Source organism: Copadichromis virginalis, linkage group LG7 (genome assembly GCF_057382275.1).
Source record: "Copadichromis virginalis isolate Kocher_CV1m ecotype Utaka linkage group LG7, C_Virginalis_male_GT1.1, whole genome shotgun sequence".
Classification (NCBI taxonomy): Eukaryota; Metazoa; Chordata; class Actinopteri; order Cichliformes; family Cichlidae; genus Copadichromis; species Copadichromis virginalis.
The window spans coordinates 29,094,400-29,119,150 of record NC_140624.1 but is presented as its reverse complement, the minus strand read 5'-3'; the positions used below and the strand labels follow the sequence as shown (position 1 = coordinate 29,119,150).

Genomic DNA, 24,751 nt, shown 5'->3' with positions numbered 1-24,751 from the left:
CTAAAAAGGTACTATTACGAACTATATCTATGAACAATACACAAAGACTGGACAGAGACAATACAAAGTTATGTTCAGGATATTGTAGACAAAACAGGACGAAGACACGTGCAAGATGCAAAAAGTGCAAAAAAGCATGTTGTTCCCAGTTCCAGTTTGTAGTAGATTTGTGGAAGTTTGTGTTGTTTTTGAGTCTTTTGTTGAGTATTGTATCAAGAAATAACCCCAGATACTTTCTAAGATTAAAGATTTCATAAAAAATTTTTTTTAAGTAAATAAAAGTAAAAATCACTTAAAAAACCTGACTGTGTCCCAGTGATTTATGGCAGTTTATGCACATTTCCAAAAAGAATAAACTGTCAGTTCAGTGTAAGAATACAGAAAAATTGCTGTTTTTTAATTTTTTGTCTTAGATGATAAAACTGTTAAAAATTAAACCATTGTTTATCAGTCAGTGATTAAAAAAAAAAACCTTAAAATTTGGATTAAAGTTTATATTAAAGTTTAATTTAAAGTTTATAATATCATAAATCTCTGGGGAGAGATGATAAATTGTACTGAGATTTTCATTTCTGCTAATCTCAGATTACAGTGAAACACAGCTAATCTGCTATTCTCATCTCACACATCAAAGGCACTCAGCTCACGCCTTTCATGTGTGAGCTGAGCTGCTCACAGGCCGAAGGACACATCTTGACCTTTGACCTGCAGTTGTTGCTGATTCCTAGCAGTGTGCTGGGCCACGTCACTGCTGTCAAACTGCTGGATTTATGGTCTGCAGGTGAGTGTTGACTCATTGTGAAACTCAAACAGCTGAGGGCATTGTGACCAGTGTTACCTGCAGGAAAGGAAAAAACATAGTTGTGCAACACCTGTCCAGGGCAGTCCACCACACTGTCAGGTGTGCCAGAAGGCGGGGTTGAACCTTCACATCTGCTGCAGGTGGAGAGCTAACAGATGCGTGATGGATGCCAGAGCAGGGAGTAACCGGGCTGTGGTAGTGTCCGTGGCCCAGTTTGACCCCGGCGTGAGTCTGGGGGACAGGGCCGGAGCCCAGAAAGACGCCAAGAGGCTTCACGGCACCCTCAGCAGGCGAGGCTTCGAGGTGGAGCTGCACAGCGACCTGAGCGGTGACGAAATCTACGAGCTGTTTGTGCAAGGTAACATTTCCATGGAAGCATCGTGTGGTTTGAAGGATAAATCACCTGCAGCGGGCATGGGCTCATGTGCAGGTGGGCGTGAACATGTCCAGCCTCACTCATCTCACAGGTAACCAGGTGCTGCTGATCAGCAGGTGAGACCGCCTGTGTAAATGCAGAGCTCTGAGCAGGTCTGCAGCTTGCACACGTACAAACTTCCCAGCAAAGTCATCTCAGTCAGATGCTTATTGTCCCTGCATGCCATCAGGTCAAAGGTTAAAGTTCACGGCAGCAGCGGTCTAAAGGAAAAAGCCTCTTTTCTCTGTGACAGCGCAGCTTAGGTGTGCAAACCTGCATCTGACTCTGGAACAGTGAGCTCTGGACATTTATGTATTGCTCTATGGATTTATGGATTTATTGACTTTCAGCTCTGAGCACCATGAGACGAGTGCTGATTAGCTCTAATACATTAAAGAAAGAAGAAGAATATACTGATGGATGCTTCCATGTTGTATATTATTTCTATTATTACATATTAAAGACCCAAACAGCTGCAGGCCGGAGGGCAAATTGAATCATAGCGTGATGAGGTGAATGATCAGCTGACTGTAGAGTGTCTGTGAGCAGCTCACTGTGCCATTCAGCAGCTCCAGGCTAGAACCTGCTTCTCACAGGACAGGCGAGGTGCGTCATTTATTCGCTCCAACATCAAAACAAAAGTTCATCGTAAGTTTATCTTATCTGAACGATCACATGACTGACTACTGGTCACGTAGCCCAGGTGTGTTGGCTCATTTAACAATTTCCCATGTGGGATCAATAAAGTATCTAATCACTGATCTTATAGTAGCACCAGCTCTGTATTTGGTGCTGTATTTTTATAATCTTCAGAGCTCTTTCACCACTGATAATGTTTGCTTTGCGCAGAGTCACATCATGCATGCCTTAACCAGTAACCACCATCGTGATGCCGGTCAACTCAGACTGGATTTAATCCAGCTAAAACAGAGAAAGCCTGGCTATGCTGGGCTGCTTTTGCACTTCAGTTAGCTGAGGTGAAGCTAGCAGATAGCTAGCAGCAACAGCCACCTGTGTCACCATCCACCTGTTTGTCAAAGAGGCCACGGCCCTAATAATGCACACTTTAAGCCTTAATCCAGTTTAAACAGGTATGGGTTAAGAAATTATGTGGAGAGACCAAACAGTTTGTGTATCAGACTGTAAAGATGTTTACTAGTTTTAACATGGAAGAACATGGGGACAGACTCCCTGCTGCCTCTGCTGGATGTCAGAGGAACTGCAGTGTAACACCTATTTAATTACTAACAACTTATTAGATGGTAATAAAAAATAAAGACAGGCTGGCTTTTGCTTCAGTGTTCCTGTTTCTCATGAGTAACCACTCTGCAGACGAGGCGCATGTGCATTGAGCACGTGCATACCTGCTGCCATGTACAGTGGGGCAAAAAAGTATTTAGTCAGCCACCGATTGTGCAAGTTCCCCCACCTAAAATGATGACAGAGGTCAGTAATTTGCAACAGAGGTACACTTCAACTGTGAGAGACAGAATGTGAAAAAAAATCCATGAATCCACATGGTAGGATTTGTAAAGAATTTATTCGTAAATTAGGGTGGAAAATAAGTATTTGGTCACCTCAAACAAGGAAAATCCCTGGCTCTCACAGACCTGTAACGTCTTCTGTAAGAAGCTTTTCTGTCCCCCACTCGTTACCTGTATGAATGGCACCTGTTTGAACTCATCATCTGTATAAAAGACACCTGTCCACAGCCTCAAACAGTCAGACTCCAAACTCCGCCATGGCCAAGACCAAACAGCTTTCGAAGGACACCAGGAAAAGTATTGTAGACCTGCACCAGACTGGGAAGAGTGAATCTACAATAGGCAAGCAGCTTGGTGTGAAAAAATCAACTGTGGGAGCAATCATCAGAAAATGGAAGACATACAAGACCACTGATAATCTCCCTCGATCTGGGGCTCCACGCGAGATCTCATCCCGTGGGGTCAAAATGATCATGAGAACGGTGAGCAAAGATCCCAGAACCACACGGGGGGACCTGGTGAATGACCTGCAGAGAGCTGGGACCAAAGTAACAAAGGTCACCATCAGTAACACACTACAACGGCAGGGAATCAAATCCCGCAGTGCCAGACGTGTTCCGCTGCTGAAGCCAGTGCATGTCCAGGCCCGTCTGAAGTTTGCCAGAGAGCACATGGATGATACAGCAGAGGATTGGGAGAATGTCATGTGGTCAGATGAAACCAAAGTAGAACTTTTTGGTATAAACTCAACTCGTCGTGTTTGGAGGAAGAAGAATACTGAGTTGCATCCCAAGAACACCACTGTGAAGCATGGGGGTGGAAACATCATGCTATGGGGCTGTTTTTCTGCCAAGGGGACAGGACGACTGATCCGTGTTAAGGACAGAATGAATGGGGCCATGTATCGTGAGATTTTGAGCCAAAACCTCCTTCCATCAGTGAGAACTTTGAAGATGAAACGAGGCTGGGTCTTCCAACATGACAATGATCCAAAACACACCGCCCGGGCAACAAAGGAGTGGCTCCGTAAGAAGCATTTGAAAGTCCTAGAGTGGCCTAGCCAGTCTCCAGACCTCAACCCCATAGAAAATCTGTGGCGGGAGTTGAAAGTCCGTGTTGCTCGGCGACAGCCCCAAAACATCACTGCTCTCGAGAAGATCTGCATGGAGGAATGGGCCAAAATACCAGCTACTGTGTGTGCAAACCTGGTAAAGACCTATAGTAAACGTTTGACCTCTGTTATTGCCAACAAAGGTTATGTTACAAAGTATTGAGTTGTATTTTTGTTATTGACCAAATACTTATTTTCCACCCTGATTTACGAATAAATTCTTTACAAATCCTACCATGTGGATTCATGGATTTTTTTTTTCACATTCTGTCTCTCACAGTTGAAGTGTACCTCTGGTGCAAATTACTGACCTCTGACATCATTTTAGGTGGGGGAACTTGCACAATCGGTGGCTGACTAAATACTTTTTGCCCCACTGTATCCAGTGTTATGGCTGCTGCGAGAATGCTGACTGAGGGTCACTGACGGCCAAAGTTGGTCAAGTTACTTGAAAAAAGTAATTAGTAACTAATTACTGGTTACTTCCCGAAAAAAGTAATCCAGTTACTTTACTGATTACTTATTTTCAAAAGTAATTAGTTACTTAGTTACTTTTTAAAACATGATTTATCCCCTAAATAGGTGATAAAGCGATAGATCTTTCAGCCCATTTCTACTTTTTCTGCATAATCCATCATACAAAATGTAATCAAATGGAAAAGTCTCTTTTTAATACTTGTTTTATCAGTTTTAATCTTTTAACTTTATGCATCAAGCAAACATTAAATTATATGCAACATTCTCTGACTGGAAGAAATTTGTTTAACATTTAAACCTATTGTCTGCACATTCCAGCACATAAAATAAAATATTTTTTGTGTTTACACTCTCTCTTTCAAATAGATGCAAGTAAAACACAGAAGAAAATAAATAAAATCAAAGTCTCAGCGGTCCTGTTGCTCTATTTTAACCTATATAGCAGAAGTGGGGCAGGCGGAGGTTTGCCCTGGTGCAGGTGTGCCGCAGCCATCATGTCAGTGGAAGGATCTGGGAGTTTCTCTGTGAATTTCAGATTCCAGCAGCAGCGTATTTGGTGCTTGCTCGGACATTTAGGGGTTTTTTCGCTGTAAAAAGAACTTTTCTTCCCACACACAACAGACGCTAATGTTTTTGTCACTTATTACGGAATCAAACTCAATGTAAGGTCAGTACTTCCACGCTTTAAACGCTGCACGCTCATACTCTCTCCTGCACTCGTTATATTATCCATTGTTGATCTGCACACAGCTGTTGCCACGAACGTCGCACTTACGTCATTGTCATGAGACACTCTCGCAAATAAATCACGGTTTTATTAACGCAGTAATGCAGCGTACTTATGGGAAAGTAACAGTAATCTAATTATCTTTTTTGCAATAGTAATCCCTTACTTTACTCGTTACTCGAAAAAGTAATCGGATTACAGTAACGAGTTACTGCCCATCTCTGCTGACGGCACAACTGTTTGTGTCTGTTCTGCAGAGAGCAGGCGGCCCGTGAAGGACTGCTTCCTGGCTGTCTTGTCGTCTCACGGGGAGGAGGACTGCGTGTTCGGAGCCGACGGCAAACCCGTCCGGCTGTCTCGGATCTTCGCATATTTTGACAACGAGTGCATGGAGAATAAGGCCAAAGTGTTCCTCATACAGGTAGGTGGCAGAAGGGCGAGGACAACATGAGTTTAGGTCGTGTCGAGGGAATCAAATGATCTGTTTTCTTCTGTGATGCTGAGGTCATCCTCTTGATGCTGTCTCTGCAGGCGTGTCGCGGAGACGCTCTGGATGATGGAGTGGAGGTGGACTCGGCCGGTGACGCCACCGACTGCAGCTTCTCCCTCCACCTCTCAGTTCCTGTAGATACAGCTGTGATGTATGCCACGCCCCCAGGTAAACGCCAAGCCTTCAACAGACCACCACCACTACCCTCTAAACCTCCTCAGCGGCCACTCAGACCTCCTAAACTACCCTTCAAACCTCCTGACAGGCAGCATAACCATTTTATCCATCCCTAGAACCTCCACAGTTACCGTGAAACATAGAACTTAAACCATCTTTATGACAACTGCAACACTTGCAATATGATCACATCTCTTTAGGGACTTTTAAGACCTACCAAAGGACTTCTAAACCTCCTTAGTAACCAGAGAAATCTTCTACACTACCCATCAGGGGCGATTTTAGCCCCCCAAAGATTTTAGATGTCACAAATCAAAGCACCCCCAAAGATTTCTTACTTTTTTGACAATATTTGCTGTTTGTGTGACACACTGCTAAAAATATAAAAAGCATACAGTACGTAATTGAGATGGAACATTTTAACAACAAAAGTATGTATAAACCCCCCCCAAAAATGGTTTGTTCCAGCTCTCCCCTGTTCTGGCTCTAGCGCCGTTGCTGCCAGAGCGATGGTGGCTGAGACGCAGCGGAGCAGAGGTGTGAGTGCCTGGCTTAAAACAGGACATATTAGCTGCATTTAACCTTCTGTTACTCTTTATATAGTTGGTAGGAGTCAGACCATGTTTCTTTTTACTGAAAAACATTACACCAGGTAACCAGGGTGTAAAAAAACTTGTTTTCCAGCGATGTTTGCTACCCTACAATTTGTCCTACACTGCAGTAAAATCAGTGACATTTGAAAACCTAAAACTTAAAATTGTCCGTAGCCTGCTGTTGTTACCACTGTCCTGTTTTAAATCGATACTAACTAGCTAACTGACCGAATGCCCATTAACCTTAGAACTCCTGTTGCGTGTGTGTGTGTGTGTGTGTGCGTGCGTGTGTGTGTGTTTTGGGACCACCCTGGGGCGCACACATGTCAGTGCGCCCCAGGGTGGCTGTGGCTACAATGTAGCTTGCCAGCACCAGTGTGTGGATGACTGGATGCATAAAGCGCTTTGGGGTCCTTAGGGACTAGTAAAGCGCTATACAAATACAGGCCATTTACCATTTTTTTTGTACAGAGAGACAGCCAGGTTCATAATGGATATAAGGAAGTTGTTTTTGTTTTTTGTTTTGTTTTTTTTTTAAAAGGAGCCACATTCAGGTAAAAGTGTAAAATCAAACGATCCGTCAATCAAGAATAATGTTGGATCAGTGTTTCAATATTTATATCTTTTATTAGATATTCATGTGGTTTGGTTATTTTCCTTTTGGTTGAAAGTAGACTGAGAGAGGACTTTGTGTTAGCGATTTTAATAGTATTTTTTCATATTAATGTAATTTATCATCTAATTGAATACAATCTATTTGTGTATGATTGTCAGTCCAAAGAGGGAGAGAGGAAAGAGGAGAACGTGAGGAGAAAGTACAAGGTCAGGAAGAACCAGGTAAGAAAACAGACAGGGAACAGTGACAGGCAAAACAGAAACTGTTAAACTGACAAAGAGAAAAAACCAGATTTTACTCAAACAATCTGGAAGTTGTGTCCTCCCTATATTAAAGCTGCTGTACAGAATCTGCAAAACAAACTGGGTTGAAACATTTGACCCTCTTTAACAACATTCCAATATAACATTATAATTGATTGGGGAGATTAAAATTAATAATATATTTTTATGTGGTTCAACCACAACTCTACTAAAACCTCAGCCAGTAATAGGTAGGCCAACTTTTGGACTGTCCAGTTGTCTGTATGACTGCTGCAGTACGTGCGCCACATTTGCGCACTATCAGAAAGAGCCAAACGGCCCTGGTGGAGTGAGGAGCTGTAAAGAGAAGTGCTCTGTTTCTAAAAATGTTAAACTTTTTACAGTGTGTACCACCTGAAAGTACCACTATGAAAGCATGAAACCCATAAATCTTACAACACAAAATTTGTATTATTAAATTAGATTTTTATTTGTAATAATTTATTCTGTTTTGGGAGTGTTTTCTTTATGTATATGTATTATATTATACATACACATTAAAAGTGAATCTCTGTCCAAACAATGCACTCAGTTTACTTTTTACTCACTATGAGCATCACTCATTATTCTCCCCCAGTAATGAAGGTTAGGATATGTTTTCTTTTTTATTCCAATCCATTCTTCTTTTGCAGCATTTAAATAACCTTGATCAGATTTGATGGTTTTGTTACAGACTTTTCAGAAAAGTTTTTTGCTTTTCTTTCACAAATATGGGGATTAAATTGTGTTAAAATGTACAAAACAGTGATGTCATGTTTTGAGACGAGGACCCAGGGACAGAGAGACTTGATGAATTTAAGAATCTTATGATTTATCTTGCCTGGCTGGGCAGCTCTCTGGGTGCTCAGCACCTCCAAAGCTCTAATCCTAGAATCGCCCCTGCTACCCATTAACCTCCTCTATGACTACTGAAATCATTTTAACTGTTCATGGAATCTCCTCACCTGCCACAAAAGTGCCCAACTACCTGTAGACTCTCCCCAATTACTGCAGACCTCTATCTTCTAAAGAATCTGTTGAACCTTTTTTGTGATCATAAAACTTCCCCAGTGACTGCTACAGCATCCTAAAGACCCCTCAAACATTTTATTGACAACTGAAACCTCGTGAACTACGCTTAGAGGCTCCACAATGACTACAAAGCCCTTGAACCTCTGTAATGACCACTGCACATTCCTAACTGAATCTAGGTGACCTTCTTCATCCTAAATATTAAGTTCACTTTTCAAACAGCTGTTTAAATCTCTCTGGCCATAACCAGCCTACCAGAGAACCTTGAACCTTCTCACTGACCAGTCTAATCTCCTCAAGGCTCCCTTTCTCCAGGATCCCTTAAACTTAAAATACCAGTGCAACTTCCTCAGTGAGTCCTACAACTTTGTGAGGACCTCTAGAACCTTTTCCTGACAACTCAAGTAGTGTTTTAGTAGTGTTGTCCAAATCCTACAGAACCCTCTCTGAAAACTCTAACACCTTTGAAGAGACCACAGAACCTCTTCATTTTTGACACCTGGTGGTGACATTTGTCTGAATCAATAATCTGCAGATTTTTCACCACGGTCCAGAGACCAGTATCTCTGTTTACCACCTCCTCTCTCCATCAGGTTACGGAGCCTTCATGAGCCCGCTTGGATCCGTCTTCCTTCAGACGTTCTGCACTTTGTTGGAGGACGAGGCCCATCAGAACCTGGAGCTGACTCGCCTGATGACCCGCCTCTCCCACAGGGTGGCCTACACCTTCCAGGCCAAAGGTCGTGAGCTGGGCGGGAAGAAAGAGATGCCGTGCTTCCTGACACGACTGACCAGAGAGGTGTTCCTGTCCTCAGAGTCAGAGAGAGAAGATCTCTGATCCTGGGAAAGGTTTTCCTAAAGTTCTTGAAGATGTTGTGTCACCATTTTTTGAGAAGTTTCACAAACTTCAGCTGTTCATTGATCCACTTTAATGCGACTGCAATAAACTGGAGCTTATTTTCTCATTTATGAAGGTTATTTCTTCACTTATTCACTCATTATCCACGTAGTCACACATTTTTATATCTGCATTTATTTTTCCTTTGATAAATACATCTGAATATGAACAAATAACTGAGTATCAGAAATTAACAGCAGGTAGTTTTTAATAATAAAAAACAGTAATTTGGAGTAGGTGCAGAAATCTTTTATAGTGCTTAAAAATTTCTACTCCTGTATTAAGACATTACAAATAAATCTTGAATTGTTGGTTGAAGAAAAAGATTATTCCTAAACTAAAGTGTCAGTCTGAAGAACACCGTCACATGTTTAACAATAAAATGTAAGATTTACTGCATATGTGAGTCTAACAGGTCGGTATAAACAGTAATTTAAAAGTTTTAACCTCTTCATCAGCAGTGTGAAGGTACAGCTGTGGATGAGTCACATGTTTAAGCATTTAAACCAGAAACCAGGTGAGGGTTTGAACTTTACATCTGTTAACAGGTGACCAATCAACCTGCAGGGTCAGGCTGGATTTACATTTCACATATTTTGTCCTCTTACAGGAGTTGTGAGAATCTTAGGTGGAGATGTTTCTGAGTCATCTCCTTGAGTCAGCAGGTGTGTGTTCATACAGAGACACGTGTGGGATCACATAAAGTCAGTCTGTCTGGGTTTGAGTACTTCCTGTCTGGACGTGAACCAGAACTTACAGAGTCCACACCTGTTATCACTGAATATGTAATAAAGCAGATCATGTGACGTGGAATGAGCAGTCAGCAGGTCGGGAAGTTTACGCTCACAGAGGTGTGGGAGCGGTTTTGTCCTGAGGCCTTCCTTCATCTACTTTCAGTTTAGTACCTGCAACACATTTATGATTCATGTCTGACACACAGCACGACATTTCCCAGAACTCAGCTGTTTCACTTCCCCACAACTGCTCCATCACATCACTACACCCTCTTCATTCACAGCTTAGACACGTTACATGGATATTCAGTGGTGCTCTAGAAGCAAAATAGTTCCAGTGTTACATTCACAAAGGTAAAAAAACAGAAGCTCCTGTCACAAACTGAGTTTATTCTGACCACATGATTAAAATCTGAAGGCGTGAAACAAACATCATCATCCTCGTTCTCTAACGTCACAAGCTTGGAAAGACAGAGCAAGTTCACAGACCTCTCCACAAAATCATCCGCAGGTCAGTGCAGAGCTACAGACGGCAGATCAAACTCTCATGCTTTTCAGCTCTCCTGACCTGTTTCTGCTTCACAGAGTCCAGATGTTTTCAGATGTCAGAAAGAGCTTCCCTGACCTGCAGATATATTCAGCATTAATGAGCCTCGCAGAAGTTACCCCTGCATCTCACCAACCGCTCTGTAAAAAAGAACGTGCAGGGTTTCCAGCTCAGGCTCCAGTGTGTTTACGATGTCTGCATCGTCCTATAAACACGTTTACCTGGTCAGGCATGATGATTTACGCCTGTTACTGACAGATGTTCAGGAAATAGACCAAGCAGACCCGTGACTGTATCAAACATTGTGTATTTGCAGATAAATAATAAAGTGCATACATACATATGTACAGGACATGCTAAACATTTTCTTCACACAGTTTTAGAACGACACCACACAAAAACAAGATCATTTCCATTCCTCCATGTGCTCTGCCGTGATTTGGTCTAACTGATGGAAGGTGTCCGTGTTCTGGTGCTCTCAGTACCAACCAGTAATGTGGCTGAGATTCCCTCTGCTTTTCCGGCTCTCTCTGACTCTGAGGACAGGAACACCTCTCTGGTCAGTCGTGTCAGGAAGCACGGCATCTCTTTCTTCCCGCCCAGCTCACGACCTTTGGCCTGGAAGGTGTAGGCCACCCTGTGGGAGAGGCGGGTCATCAGGCGAGTCAGCTCCAGGTTCTGATGGGCCTCGTCCTCCAACAAAGTGCAGAACGTCTGAAGGAAGACGGATCCAAGCGGGCTCATGAAGGCTCCGTAACCTGATGGAGAGAGGAGGAGGTAAACAGAGAAATCTGACATGGTTAAACACGTACAACCTCTGAAGAATTCTGAGAGCTCCTGAGGACATAACTGAGAAAGAAAATCACGATTTATTAGTATCCGGAGTCGGACTTGTGTTGTTGTATCAACCATCATATAAAGGTTTCTGCCAACCAAAAAAGCTCTGAGGTTTTTTTTTTAATGTGTTTGTGCGTCATGAAGGAGGTTCTCCAGGATCAGCTGGAAAGGTATGCGGGCCTCAGAGGAAGTTAGAGGTCTGCAGTAATTGGGGAGAGTCTACAGGTAGTTGGGCACTTTTGTGGCAGGTGAGGAGATTCCATGAACAGTTAAAATGATTTCAGTAGTCATAGAGGAGGTTAATGGGTAGTATAGAAGATTTCTCTGGTTACTAAGGAGGTTTAGAAGTCCTTTGGTAGGTCTTAAAAGTCCCTGAAGAGATGTGATCATATTGCAAGTGTTGCAGTTGTCATAAAGATGGTTTAATTTCTATGTTTCATGGTAACTGTGGAGGTTCTAGGGATGGATAAAATGGTTATGCTGCCTGTCAGGAGGTTTGAAGGGTAGTTTAGGAGGTCTGAGTGGCCGCTGAGGAGGTTTAGAGGGTAGTGGTGGTGGTCTGTTGAAGGCTTGGTGTTTACCTGGGGGCGTGGCATACATCACAGCTGTATCTACAGGAACTGAGAGGTGGAGGGAGAAGCTGCAGTCGGTGGCGTCACCGGCCGAGTCCACCTCCACTCCATCATCCAGAGCGTCTCCGCGACACGCCTGCAGAGACAGCATCAAGAGGATGACCTCAGCATCACAGAAGAAAACAGATCATTTGATTCCCTCGACACGACCTAAACTCATGTTGTCCTCACCCTTCTGCCACCTACCTGTATGAGGAACACTTTGGCCTTATTCTCCATGCACTCGTTGTCAAAATATGCGAAGATCCGAGACAGCCGGACGGGTTTGCCGTCGGCTCCGAACACGCAGTCCTCCTCCCCGTGAGACGACAAGACAGCCAGGAAGCAGTCCTTCACGGGCCGCCTGCTCTCTGCAGAACAGACACAAACAGACAGTAGTGCTGTCAGTGACCCTCAGTCAGCATTCTCACAGCAGCCATACCACTGGATACATGGCAGCAGGTATGCCAGCCTGTGTTTACGTTCACATGCAGAAGATTCAAACTAATGAAACTTTATGACCTATGTTTGATCTATGAGTGGAAATCAGTTGTAACAGTGTTTAATCACCATCACTGTAAAACACACTCATATAATCACATCCTCACATGTTATATAATTACAAATGTATCAGTCAGCGCTGGCATGTCACCAATGAGTGTCAGGGCAGTGTAAGCCTCACCTTTACCTGTAAATAGAACAGAGGTGTGTCTGTCTCAGTGTGTGTGTCCACACACAGAGACTGTAATGTTAAAGCTGCGTGTCTGTCAGGGAGATGGAGCTGCAAATGTTTCCTTATCTGGGCTCACAGACGCAGGCCCTGCTGTGGGCACTGATGCCCCGCCCCCTCTGAGTTTCTGTGACATCAGCTGTTTTTTTAAATGAATGAGTTCTTGGCTGAAAGCTCTCTCAATTTAAAGATTTTGTCTCTGTGCTGTGTTTAAATAAAGTTAGAATGTTTTGCGTCCTGTTTTTATTGTTGGAAGTGGGCTTTTCGGGGTGATGCGATTGGTTACCTTTCTCAAACAGCTCGTAGATTTCGGCGCCGCTCAGGTCGCTGTGCAACTCCACCTTAAAGCCCCGCCTGCTGAGGGTACTGTGGAGCCTCTTGGCATCCCTCTTGGCTCCGGCCCTGTTCCCCATCTTCACCCCGGGGTAAAACTCGGCCACGGACACCACCACTGCCCGGTTCACCTCAGCCTTCCCACCCACTGGTCGTCTCTGCTGGGACATGGTGATGTAGCTGAGGTCCGCTGAGCTCTGTCTCTGTGAGTGTCTGTCAGATTTAAGCTCCTGGCTCTGCACTGAAAGTATTTTAAGAGCCCCTGAGCTGTAAAGGTGTGACCACACCTCTTTACCTTACCTGGAACTTCCTCTGCTGCCTTATCAGCCTTATGTGCTCAAGTCTTACACAACTTCATGTTTTTTCTCGCTGTGCCAGATATCCAGGTGTGTTCCACTCACGGATGACATGTCATCATTTCACGGCACACAAACATTTTCCTGCAGTAACAGAAAACAATCGAGGAGTTTTTAAAGCCTTTTATGATTTTTGATTTTAATAAAAACACTTTACTAAAAATGTGAAGTTTGTGTTTGTCATCTTTACAAATAAAGTTTGTTTCACTCCAAGCAAGACTTTTGCCACCCCTGTGAGTAAAAACCTAAATAAAAGTGAGTGTTTCCACTTTATTCTGCCTTATTCTACTTCACTGGCTGTGGGGTTTGTTTGGTCGTCTGAATCTTTCAGTGATCCTGAAAACTCCAGACAGATGGTTTAAAATCAGGTCCCTGTAGTGGCTATATTAAGTTCTCTCTTTCTCTTATATTTAAAATAACCACACTACGCAACTGTTTTTACGCGTTGTCGTTAGCAACAATGATGGTAAACCCACTGTGTGGCTCCGCCTTCCATTTGTTTGTTTTCCACATAAACCTTTCACAATGAAGCTGAAGATCCTGTTGAGATTTATAAAAAATAATAAACTGAAATGATGACAAGCAGAAGGACCATTCAAAACAAATCGAGGACCTTATTTCTAAACGAGGGGCTCCCTCTGTAGCATTGACATGGTTTGGTTATGAAAAGTCTGACACGGACCAGAAAACTGTACTATGCAAATTATGCATGAAACTGGTCCCCACCTCAGACTCAAACACGGCAAACCTCTTCTACCACCTATGTGTCACGGCGAGTGAGATGAGCTGTGTGGGGAAAAATAAAGGAGGATCCAATTGCAGGCACTCGTGAAGATGTGAAGGCGGTTTATTGAAACACAAAGCACAGGGGAAAAAATGGCAAACAGAGATTAAGCTAAACTATACTGGAAAGAACTAATCTACTGAACATGAACACAAACATGAAGGAGGATTGGTAGAGGTAAATGACGATGGACAGCAGGGAGAACACACAGATGAAACACGGTGGATGGACAGACGGACCAGCAACTATTACAACAGAATACACAACTTAAATACACTCAGAGAAACACAGGGCGATTACACACAGGTGGGGGACACAGCTGGAAGTAATTAACGAGACGAGACAAGGGAGGTAAAACTGAATACACTCACATGAGACGCAGACCTTCACAATAAAACAGGAAACACGAAATCACTACACAAAGACACAGACTCAACACTGAGAGGCAGACAGAAAATAACACATGGAACTCAAACTATACATGAGACAACAAATCCTTGAAAACGAATAAACAGAAAGATAGAATTCTAATAATAATCAACAAAGCACAAGAGTAACAAAACGATCATTCAAAAATAAACCAAAACATGATAAACTCAAAATGCTGGGTCGAACCGACCGAGAACCCTGACACTACGCAAGAATCATGTGAAAGAGTATGGAGAGTTTATGGATGAGAAGCAAAACACAGCCGTCTGGTGCTGAAAATAAACCTTAGACTCAAACGTTACAACAGGCTTTTCCCCGTGCAATAAATAATCACAAAGAAAATTGGAGCCGTTACAACCTATGTCTAAAAATGCATTGTTTCACGCATCGGTCGATACACTCAACTCCGGGTGCATGATGCCCACCTGAAAACACTTCACACAAGTTGAATTGCCCGGGATTCACAGAATTTAAAGAAAATTTAACATTTTTGTCATATATATCATTGTCGGGATGATAAATGTTTTATATCAGGATATGAGATTTTGGTCATAGCCCTAGCGGACATATTATTGGTCAGATGAAGTCATTAAAAATGCTCCAGCAGCACAAACACGGTCAAGAAGTGTCTATGGGTGTCTGACGGGACTGACTGACTGCTGACTATCTGAGCTTCATGTTTCAGGCAGCAGATGAACTGAGGGGAAGTTAAAGTGTCTCTACGAGATAACAAGGGGTTTTTGGTTTTATGTTCTGCGTCTTTGTCCTGTCTTCCTCCCCTCACCCCCAGTTACAGCAGAGTCCTCTCTGAGTCTGGTTCTCCCAGAGGTTTATTCCACTTTAAAGGGATTTTTTTCCTTCCCACTGTCACCAAAGTCTTGCTCACAGGGGGTTGTGTGATTGATAGGTTTTCTCTGTATTGTTGTAGGGTCTCTAGCTTACAGTGTAAAGCACCTTGATGTGACTGTTGTTGTCATTTTGCACTATATTAAAACAATGATTTAATTTTTTAAGCTTGTTGAGTTTGCATGTAATGAGACACACTCTATAAATAAAGAACAGACTGACTCATGCAGATGTAATGTGGTGGAGTCTGGACAAGGTTGACTGCTGCAGAGATTGAAGTGAGTGAGGAACGTAGCTGTTTGCGCTGTGCTGTCTGCTGTAGTCACACTCATGAATTAATCTGTCAGCTGCTCGTAAACTTTGATCACAGGTCACACGCCTGACCTATCAGCATCTCATGCCTCAGAGGAAACCTGCTTTTCCTGCCGCACACGGGAACAAGGTGTCCATAAAAAATAACACGTAAACAAATCAAAGCATTCCAGGAATCCTTGAACACGCTCACATATGTGCACGAACACCCGTCTTTATTTCATTTTAATTCATCAGACTTCATCCCAAAGGAAATTCTCGATGAGGTCGGCTGCTCCCACACACAACAGAAAAAAACATTAATTCAGTAGAAAAAACAAGAAGTTGATCATTTATAAATACAAAATGTAGTCCTTACAAATAATTAAAAAAAATAGACATTTGCATATCCCTCCAAAATATTTAAGTAAAAAATTATTTATTGTTTAATTTATGTAGATATTCACTCTATGTCTTCTTCTTCCTTCTTTCTCTCTGTATGTCTTTCTTTTAATTCCCGCCTTGATTTCCAAACTGATCCTCTGTGGGAATCTCATCCTCCAACATCCACACATCTAATTTGATTGACCCCTCCATCATGGCCTCTATCTATTTATCTATTCCTCACTATTTAATTAGATCACTCATTCCTAAAGTCAAGAATGCTGCTGTCCCACACATTTATGACCCAATCAAAGATCTTAATTCTGTCACAGTGATTACACATTTTTTATTTAAAATGACATAAAAATCACACACTGCTGGCGATAAATGATTAATACTACAATGACCTTCAGTTATTACTGCAGCCCACCTGCAGCACCTTTGGTCCACACTCTGGGAATCCTTAGATATTTAAATGTATCAATTTAACCATCTATTTGTTATTCTGATTTTATTTAAATATTTGTTTCAGGCAAAATAAATCAAACAGAAAGGATTGATGGAGGCAGATGATCCACTGTGGCACCACCTAAAGGAAGCACTTGGAAGAAGAAGAAAAAGATTCATATCTTGATTTGCTTTATTTACATATTTGCAATTATTTGTATTACATTTATAACGTTTTATCATTCATTTATTCAAGTATTTATTTATTTAAAATATTTCTTTATTTACTCATTTATTCAGGTAGTTTTATTGTTTCCATTTTTTATTGATCCTTGAATTCCTTTATTATTTGTTATGCATGTGTTATTATGTTTCACTGCTTTGATGATGTAATTTCTTAATCTGGGATAATCTGGGATTAATCCACTCATTAATTTCATTTAACAGTCTTCAATTATACAAACAAATAATGAACAAAAAAACATAAATAAATATATTAAATTAAATTTTTCTTTTCCAGTCGCTTAACCAGGGGCGATTCTAGGATTAGAGCTTTTCACCCAGAGAGCTGCCCAGCCTGGCAAGATAAATCATAAGATTCTTAAATTCATCAAGTCTCTCTGTGCCTGGGTCCTCGTCTCAAAACATGACATCACTGTTTTGTACATTTTAACACAATTTAATCCCCATATTTGTGAAAGAAAAGCAAAACACTTTTCTGAAAAGTCTGTAACAAAACCATCAAATCTGATCAAGGTTATTTAAATGCTGCAAAAGAAGAATGGATTGGAATAAAAAAGAAAACATATCCTAACCTTAATTACTGGGGGAGAATAATGAGTGATGCTCATAGTGAGTAAAAAGTAAACTGAGTGCATTGTTTGGACAGAGATTCACTTTTAATGTGTATGTATAATATAATACAGATACATAAAAAACACTCCCAAAACAGAATAAATTATTACAAATAAAAATCTAATTTAATAATACAAATTTTGTGTTGTAAGATTTATGGGTTTCATGCTTTCATAGTGGTACTTTCAGGTGGTACACACTGTAAAAAGTTTAACATTTTTAGAAACAGAGCACTTCTCTTTACAGCTCCTCACTCCACCAGGGCCGTTTGGCTCTTTCTGATAGTGCGCAAATGTGGCGCACGTACTGCAGCAGTCATACAGACAACTGGACAGTCCAAAAGTTGGCCTACCTATTACTGGCTGAGGTTTTAGTAGAGTTGTGGTTGAACCACATAAAAATATATTATTAATTTTAATCTCCCCAATCAATTATAATGTTATATTGGAATGTTGTTAAAGAGGGTCAAATGTTTCAACCCAGTTTGTTTTGCAGATTCTGTACAGCAGCTTTAATATAGGGAGGACACAACTTCCAGATTGTTTGAGTAAAATCTGGTTTTTTCTCTTTGTCAGTTTAACAGTTTCTGTTTTGCCTGTCACTGTTCCCTGTCTGTTTTCTTACCTGGTTCTTCCTGACCTTGTACTTTCTCCTCACGTTCTCCTCTTTCCTCTCTCCCTCTTTGGACTGACAATCATACACAAATAGATTGTATTCAGTTAGATGATAAATTACATTAATATGAAAAAATACTATTAAAATCGCTAACACAAAGTCCTCTCTCAGTCTACTTTCAACCAAAAGGAAAATAACCAAACCACATGAATATCTAATAAAAGATATAAATATTGAAACACTGATCCAACATTATTCTTGATTGACGGATCGTTTGATTTTACACTTTTACCTGAATGTGGCTCCTTTTAAAAAAAAACAAAACAAAAAACAAAAACAACTTCCTTATATCCATTATGAACCTGGCTGTCTCTCTGTACAAAAAAAATGGTAAATGGCCTGTATTTGTATAGCGCTTTACTAGTCCCTAAGGACCCCAAAGCGCTTTACGCATCCAGTCATCCACACATTCACACACTGGTGCTGGCAAGCTACATTGTAGTCACAGCCACCCTGGGGCGCACTGACATGTGTGCGCCCCAGGGTGGCCCCAAAACACACACGCACGCACACACACACACACACACAACAGGAGTTCTAAGGTTAATGGGCATTCGGTCAGTTAGCTAGTTAGTATCGATTTAAAACAGGACAGTGGTAACAACAGCAGGCTACGGACAATTTTAAGTTTTAGGTTTTCAAATGTCACTGAGGCAGAAAACTGCATCACAGTCCTGCCTTCAGAACAGCCGCCCCCAAACTTGCCCTCGCAAGTTTGCAGAATGTCATTTACTGTCCATTTTGTTCTGGTACTGCAGGTAGTCGAATAAGGCGGCTCACTGGGCGTACGTAGGTACGGTCCTTTACGTCCACTTCTGCAGATCGGATCAAACCATCAGCTCCGGGGAATACCCTGTTGATCTTCCCAACAGGCCATGATGCTCTGGGAAGATGGGGATCCACTATCATCACCACAGTGCCCAGCTGGATCGGAGCAGTGTCTTTCTGCCACTTTGACCGTGTCTGCAGTGTAGGCAGGTAGTGGCGTATGAACTGTGTCCAGAAGCGATCGGATAACACCTTACAGGTCCTCCATGATCGTCGTCCAATGAGCTCTGAGTCGTGGTATATCACTTGGGGTAGGGAAGGGTCTAGCCGCCCCATCAGCAACAAATTTGGGGTAATGGGGTCTGGGTCAGCCACGTCTGATGACACGTACCCCAAAGGTTTCGAGTTGAGTATTCCCTCGATCTCGATCAACACTGTTTGGAGTATTTCCTCTTTTACAACCTGTGAGCCCAATGTGGAGGCCAGAGCTGCCTTTATGGACCTGATCTCTCGCTCCCAGGATCCTCCAAAGTGGGGAGAACTGGGAGGGTTAAATCGAAACTTGATCTGCTGCTCTGCTAACTTGCCTTGTAAAGAGGGATGCAGGGCTTTGAAAGTTTCCTGGAGCTCCCGATCCCCACCTCGGAAATTTGTTCCCTGGTCACACAGTATCTCAGCTGGTTTCCCACGACGAGAGACAAATCTTCTTAATGCCATTAGAAATGAGTCGGTGTTGATACTAGACAACACCTCAATATGAATGGCACGAGTCGTCAAGCATTTGAAGAGCAGGCCCCAGCGTTTTTCATTTCTCCGACCAACTTTCACCTGCATTGGCCCAAAGCAGTCGATGCCTGTTGAGAAGAAGGCTGGCTGATGTAATCGTAGGCGTGCAAGGGGAAGGTCAGCCATCTTTGGGTTGGCAGGTTGGGCTCTCCATTTTTGGCACTCAGGGCAGGAGCGCTGTTCGCTTCTTACGGCTTCACGGCCGCGAAGAATCCAGTATTTCCTTCTCAACTCTGCAAACAATCTCTCTGCTCCTGGGTGTTTCAAATCACTGTCAGCCTGTCGGATGAGTAGTCTGGTGACTGGATGTTTAGGGTCCAACACTACTGGATGTATCACAGCAGCTTCCAAATCATGGCATCGTCTGAGACGACCACCTACTCTTATGAGTTGAAGCGACTTATCAAATTCCGGGTCTAGGCAAAACAGACGGCTGGATGAGAGAACTGGTTTCCCAGTGGTCAGGCACTGGATCTCATCAGGGAAACTGTCTTTCTGAGCAGCTCTCAGCAGAATAAGCTCAGCCTCCTTGTAGTTCTCTGATGTGAGATTGTCACCAGCCGCCCCGTGAAGGCACCTGGCTGTTTCTTCCAAAAGCTTGCTAAAACTGGTAAACTGCTGTGCATCAGGCAGGGAGATAGAGTCAGTAGACACAGCTAAGCAAGTTATTGGTTTACGCTGCTCCTCAGCAAAGTCTGTACATGGTGTGGCTGGGTGCTCTGGCCACTGGTCTCGATGTAGCTGCAGAAACGGGGGCCCACATGACTGGACTGTGAGGTCTTGTAGCCTTTTACCCCTAGTTAGATCATCTGCCGGATTGTCATATGTTGTCACATAACGCCAAGACTGGCTGTCTGTCAGTTCCTGGATTTCAGCTATCCGAGTTCCCACGAACACCTTGAAATGACAGGACTCTGACTGGATCCATGTTAGGACAGTGGTGGAGTCTGTCCATAACACCACTCTGCATAGTGGTAGGGTGAGCTCTTTGGTCAGCAGGCTAGCAAGTTGAGCTCCAGTCAAGGCTGCACATAGTTCCAGACGTGGCATGGACATCTGCCGTTTAGGGGCCACCCTAGAGCGGGCAGTCAGGAAAGCAACTTCCACCTTTCCAGCAGCATCTTCCGTCCGTAGGTAGGCAACGCTTCCATATGCCTGTTGAGATGCATCGCAGAAGATGTGCAACTCACGCCTACTGTCAGATTTGTCCAGCTCTGGGCTTACATAACAACGTTGTAGACTAATGTCGTCCAGATGTTGCAGCTCACCCTCCCATTCGTTCCATGCCGAGAGCAGGTCACTTGGTAACAGGGGGTCATCCCACTCACGCTTTTTGTCCCACAGCTGCTGGACTAGTACCTTCGCCCTCGTTGTGAAGGGGACGAGAAACCCTAGTGGGTCATACTGACTCGCCAGAACCCGGTAGATGTTTCTCATGGTAGGAAGATTCCTCTCCAACTGCATGGACTTGTAGTGCAGAGTGTCAGAGCAGCACATCCAGCGCAAACCTAGAGCAGGTTCTTGAGGGTCCATATCAGTTTGATTCAGCCACTGTACGCTGCTCTCCGATCTTATTTCCTTTGGTAGATGGCTGATGAGATCTGGGGTGCTGCTGGCCCACTGTCTGAGCTCAAATCCTCCCTCCGATAATAGTGACCGTAGTTTGTCCACAACCTCTGTGGCCACATCTGGAGAAGAGAAGCTCTGTAACCAGTTGTCAACATAAAAATACTTCTCAATGGAGTCACGCACGTCATCTCCCTGGTCACTGTGGTCATGGACGTGTCGCTGGAGTGCATAAATTGCACAGCACGGTGAGCATGTTGTCCCAAAGGGGAGCACCTGCCATTCATACACCTTGGGATGGGTGTCTCTTTGCAGATCGCGCCAGAGGAAACGTAGTAGTGGCCGGTCCTCAGGCAGTAGTCTCACCTGGTGGAACATCCCCTTGATATCACTGCTAACTGCGATGGAGCGTTCTCTGAAGCGTAGCAGCACACCAAGAAGAGAGGCCCCCAGGTTCGGGCCTGGTAAAAGCAGCTCGTTGAGGTTCTGATCCCTATAGGTGAATGAGCAATTAAACACCACACGGTTCTTTCCGTTGTGTGTCACCATGTGGTGGATGAACCATGATTCTGTGGAGGCCCTCATTTCCTCCTCACTGATTTCTCTGACATAGCCTGCTGCTATCAACTTTGCCATCTCCGCTTGATAAGCTTTAGCCTTCTCTGGGTCTCGACTGAGGCGCTTCTCCGTGCCACGTAGATTGGGGAGTACTGCTTCAGGTGGCACCCGGAGTGTAGGCATATCACTGACACGCAGAAGGGGAGTTGAACATCTGTTTACTCCCTCGACATTCAGTCTTGTCGTCTTTGCCTCCAAAAGCCTCATAGCTTGCTCTTCCCTCCGAGACCGTGTCACTAGTTTCTCACTTCGATATGGGAGAGTGTCAAGTTGCCAAAGCCTCTCTACTTGACTATGAAGCTCTGATTGAGGAGAGGCAGTTGAGAGGAGAGGCACTGTTGTGGTTGAGCAGAGTGCTTAAGGGAGGGGATTGGTCCCTGTAGTACCCAACCAAGTCTAGTCTTGACTGCAGCTGGTCCTCCAGGTAAGCCTAGGCGCACAGGTTTGATGGGCGTTACTAGGTGAGGACAGTCAGAGCCGATCAGAAGGAGTGGCTGGGCATTTGTGAAGGGCTGCAAGGGAAGCCTTCTCAAGTGTCTATATTTCTGTTGAAGTGCCTTCACAGGGTAGGAATGTTCAGCCAAGCCTAGGTCATCTGCTGTGAAGGCTCTCTCAATGGTGAATGTTCTGGATGGTTGGCTGGCAGGGGAGACTTTGACTGTCACTGATGCGCCATGCAAGGTTCTCAATCCTTGTCTCACCGTACGTAGAGTAAGACTCTCTGCCGTGCCCTGTAACTGCAGTCTTTGAGTGGCCTCAGGGAGAAGGATCGTCCTCTCAGATCCATCATCCAATATGGCGAATGTCTCCAGGGTGTGCTCACCGTTCTGCAGCAGCACTTTGGTTATTTTCAGAAGTACTTGGCTACAGCCAGCACGCCGGTCTAGATAAAGTACCTCAGTAGATGGTTTACTCCCCAGCTCAGCGACGTGTTCCATTGGTGGATTGGGTGCAGCAGGTCTGAGATTCACTTCATGCAGGGCCTCTAGGTGTTTTCCCCTGCATGTCTTACACTGCACTTTAAGTCGACACTGAGCGGCCTGGTGGTGCCGCCCACAACGCCAGCAGCGATTGTTGGACTTAATCCAAGTTGATTTCTGCTCCTTAGTCAGCATCTTGAAGTTGACACATTGATCTAGGAAGTGCAGAGTGTTATTACAATATGGACAATAAGCTGTGTGCTTGTCTTGGACCTCAGAAGTGGAAGGGGTTGTGGCTGAGGACCTTTGGGGGGCAGTGTTGTGTGTTGCACCATGCAGCACGGTGGTAGTCCTTTTGGTGGCTCGTTTATCTCTTTTCATGCTGCTCCTGTCTCTCGAGCTCTCCTCTACCTTCTCTGTGTGATCTCCGCCCTCTTGAATGACCAGCTCATACTCCAGCCACTCTGCAAAGTCTCTCAATGATGGTATTCCATCTTTCTGTGGGTAAAGGTAGCGGCGGAAAGCAGCACGTAGGTCTTGGGGTAGCTTTCGTGTCAGTCTAGCAACATGAGACCCGCATTGCAGCTCTATGTGTCCATCTTCCCCAAGTTGCTCTAACATGCCGACCAGAGCACGGACTCTCAGTGCAAACCTTCTGAATCCAGTTGTGTCACCTGGGCGGATGCTGGGCTCATCCATAAGCTCTGCTATCCTCTGCAGTGACAGCTGGTGCGGCTGACCGTAATGTTTAATGAGCGAGGCCATCGTGTCAGAGTAGGGGTGAGGTGAGTTACTGTAGGAGTCAGCAATTAAAAGAGCTTCCTCAAATTTAAGGTGGTCACATAAGACCTGATATTTGAACCTCTCCGTTGCATCAAAGGGGAGAATATTGTCTAGGGCAAGCCTTAATCTAGCAAACTGCCTGGGATCACCCTGCGTGAACTCTGGGATGGAGGGCGATGGTCCTCTGTAGGTCTTCTCCTTTACACCTATGGCTGTAGTGGGAGCCAGCATTTGTTCTGGGGGGAGCATGTTCGCGTCGAAACTAGGTCCAGCTAGTGATTGAGATAAGGGGGTGGACTGTGGCGCACGAGGCTGAAACTCAGGAGCTTCAGTGGCTGAGGGTTGCTGTAACTGTAGCTCTTGTAAGCGTTGGCTAAGCTCTTGTGCAATGGCTGGTAGCCACTGGAGTCTGTCCTGCAGCTCCAATAGAACCAGGAGTCTGGGTGAGGGGGCGTCATCTTGGCGTATCCCTCTCTAGTCTGCTGTTGCTCCAATGTAGCAGTGGGTGGCAGTGTGTAGCCTTCATACTGAGTCATCCATCCTGGTGGTCGCACAGCCCTCCGTGGACGTGCACCTGCTCTCTGGGGGTCATAATCCATCTTCACTCTGTAATCACCTATCCGGCTCGAAGGACCAATTTTGTTATGATGATTTCTGATATGAGGTTCAGTTCTACGGTGGTGATCGCAGGGTGTGCACAGGTCAAGTGCCACTATGACCCTCCAGAAATTAACGAGGACAGGGGATGATCGTTCAGCTCTTTAATGGCAGATTTAGCGTGGGTGTGGGTATGTGTGTGTGTGTGGTTCAGTCTTATGGACGCACACTCTCATTGAACCCACATAAACTGCTCCCGAGCATAACTTGTGATTCACACTGCCTTCATGAACACCATTTTCCATCCCAGTCAAACATTACTCACAAAACGGCCGCGCCCTCTAGTGGCGAGGCAGAAAACTGCATCACAGTCCTGCCTTCAGAACAGTCACTGATTTTACTGCAGTGTAGGACAAATTGTAGGGTAGCAAACATCGCTGGAAAACAAGTTTTTTTACACCCTGGTTACCTGGTGTAATGTTTTTCAGTAAAAAGAAACATGGTCTGACTCCTACCAACTATATAAAGAGTAACAGAAGGTTAAATGCAGCTAATATGTCCTGTTTTAAGCCAGGCACTCACACCTCTGCTCCGCTGCGTCTCAGCCACCATCGCTCTGGCAGCAACGGCGCTAGAGCCAGAACAGGGGAGAGCTGGAACAAACCATTTTGGGAGGGGGGGGGGGGGGGTTTATACATACTTTTGTTGTTAAAATGTTCCATCTCAATTACGTACTGTATGCTTTTTATAT

General features: G+C 44.0%; 2 protein-coding genes across 4 annotated transcripts; one reads left to right on the top strand and one right to left on the bottom strand.

The window, feature by feature from the left end:
- The first annotated feature begins 874 nt into the window (after positions 1-874).
- Positions 875-9,170, top strand: LOC146705273 (caspase-7-like). 2 transcript variants are annotated; one of them, XM_085462932.1, is made up of 5 exons: positions 875-1,160; positions 5,274-5,437; positions 5,548-5,674; positions 7,051-7,113; positions 8,799-9,170. In XM_085462932.1, exons 1-5 carry the CDS (start codon positions 965-967, stop codon positions 9,041-9,043), a joined length of 795 nt encoding a protein of 264 aa, XP_085319058.1. In that variant the 5' UTR covers positions 875-964; the 3' UTR covers positions 9,044-9,170. The 2 variants fall into 2 exon arrangements, with proteins under 2 accessions (XP_085319058.1, XP_085319059.1); XM_085462933.1 differs by lacking the exon at positions 7,051-7,113.
- A 1,501-nt stretch (positions 9,171-10,671) lies between these two features.
- On the bottom strand, positions 10,672-24,604 carry LOC146705272 (caspase-7-like). 2 transcript variants are annotated; one of them, XM_085462928.1, is made up of 7 exons: positions 24,585-24,604; positions 17,912-17,974; positions 13,196-13,335; positions 12,849-13,053; positions 12,040-12,203; positions 11,803-11,929; positions 10,672-11,142 (listed from the first exon to the last, which is right to left on the bottom strand). In XM_085462928.1, the coding sequence occupies exons 4-7, from the start codon at positions 12,973-12,975 to the stop codon at positions 10,829-10,831; spliced, it is 732 nt and encodes a 243-aa protein (XP_085319054.1). In that variant the 5' UTR covers positions 12,976-13,053; positions 13,196-13,335; positions 17,912-17,974; positions 24,585-24,604; the 3' UTR covers positions 10,672-10,828. The 2 variants fall into 2 exon arrangements, with proteins under 2 accessions (XP_085319054.1, XP_085319053.1); XM_085462927.1 differs by lacking the exons at positions 13,196-13,335; positions 17,912-17,974; positions 24,585-24,604 and having other exon boundaries at positions 12,849-13,166.
- Between the last annotated feature and the right edge of the window lie 147 nt (positions 24,605-24,751).

Excerpts from the sequence above, each read along its gene's own strand:
- LOC146705272 (XM_085462927.1), bottom strand. The coding sequence starts at position 13,065 with ATGTCCCAGCAGAGACGACCAGTGGGTGGGAAGGCTGAGGTGAACCGG. Across the intron at positions 12,204-12,848 it reads CTACGAGCTGTTTGAGAAAG|AGAGCAGGCGGCCCGTGAAG; the intron begins GTAACCAATCGC and ends TCTGTTCTGCAG. Across the intron at positions 11,930-12,039 it reads CCAAAGTGTTCCTCATACAG|GCGTGTCGCGGAGACGCTCT; the intron begins GTAGGTGGCAGA and ends CTGTCTCTGCAG.
- LOC146705273 (XM_085462932.1), top strand. The coding sequence starts at position 965 with ATGGATGCCAGAGCAGGGAGTAACCGGGCTGTGGTAGTGTCCGTGGCC. Across the intron at positions 5,438-5,547 it reads CCAAAGTGTTCCTCATACAG|GCGTGTCGCGGAGACGCTCT; the intron begins GTAGGTGGCAGA and ends CTGTCTCTGCAG. Across the intron at positions 5,675-7,050 it reads GATGTATGCCACGCCCCCAG|TCCAAAGAGGGAGAGAGGAA; the intron begins GTAAACGCCAAG and ends TATGATTGTCAG.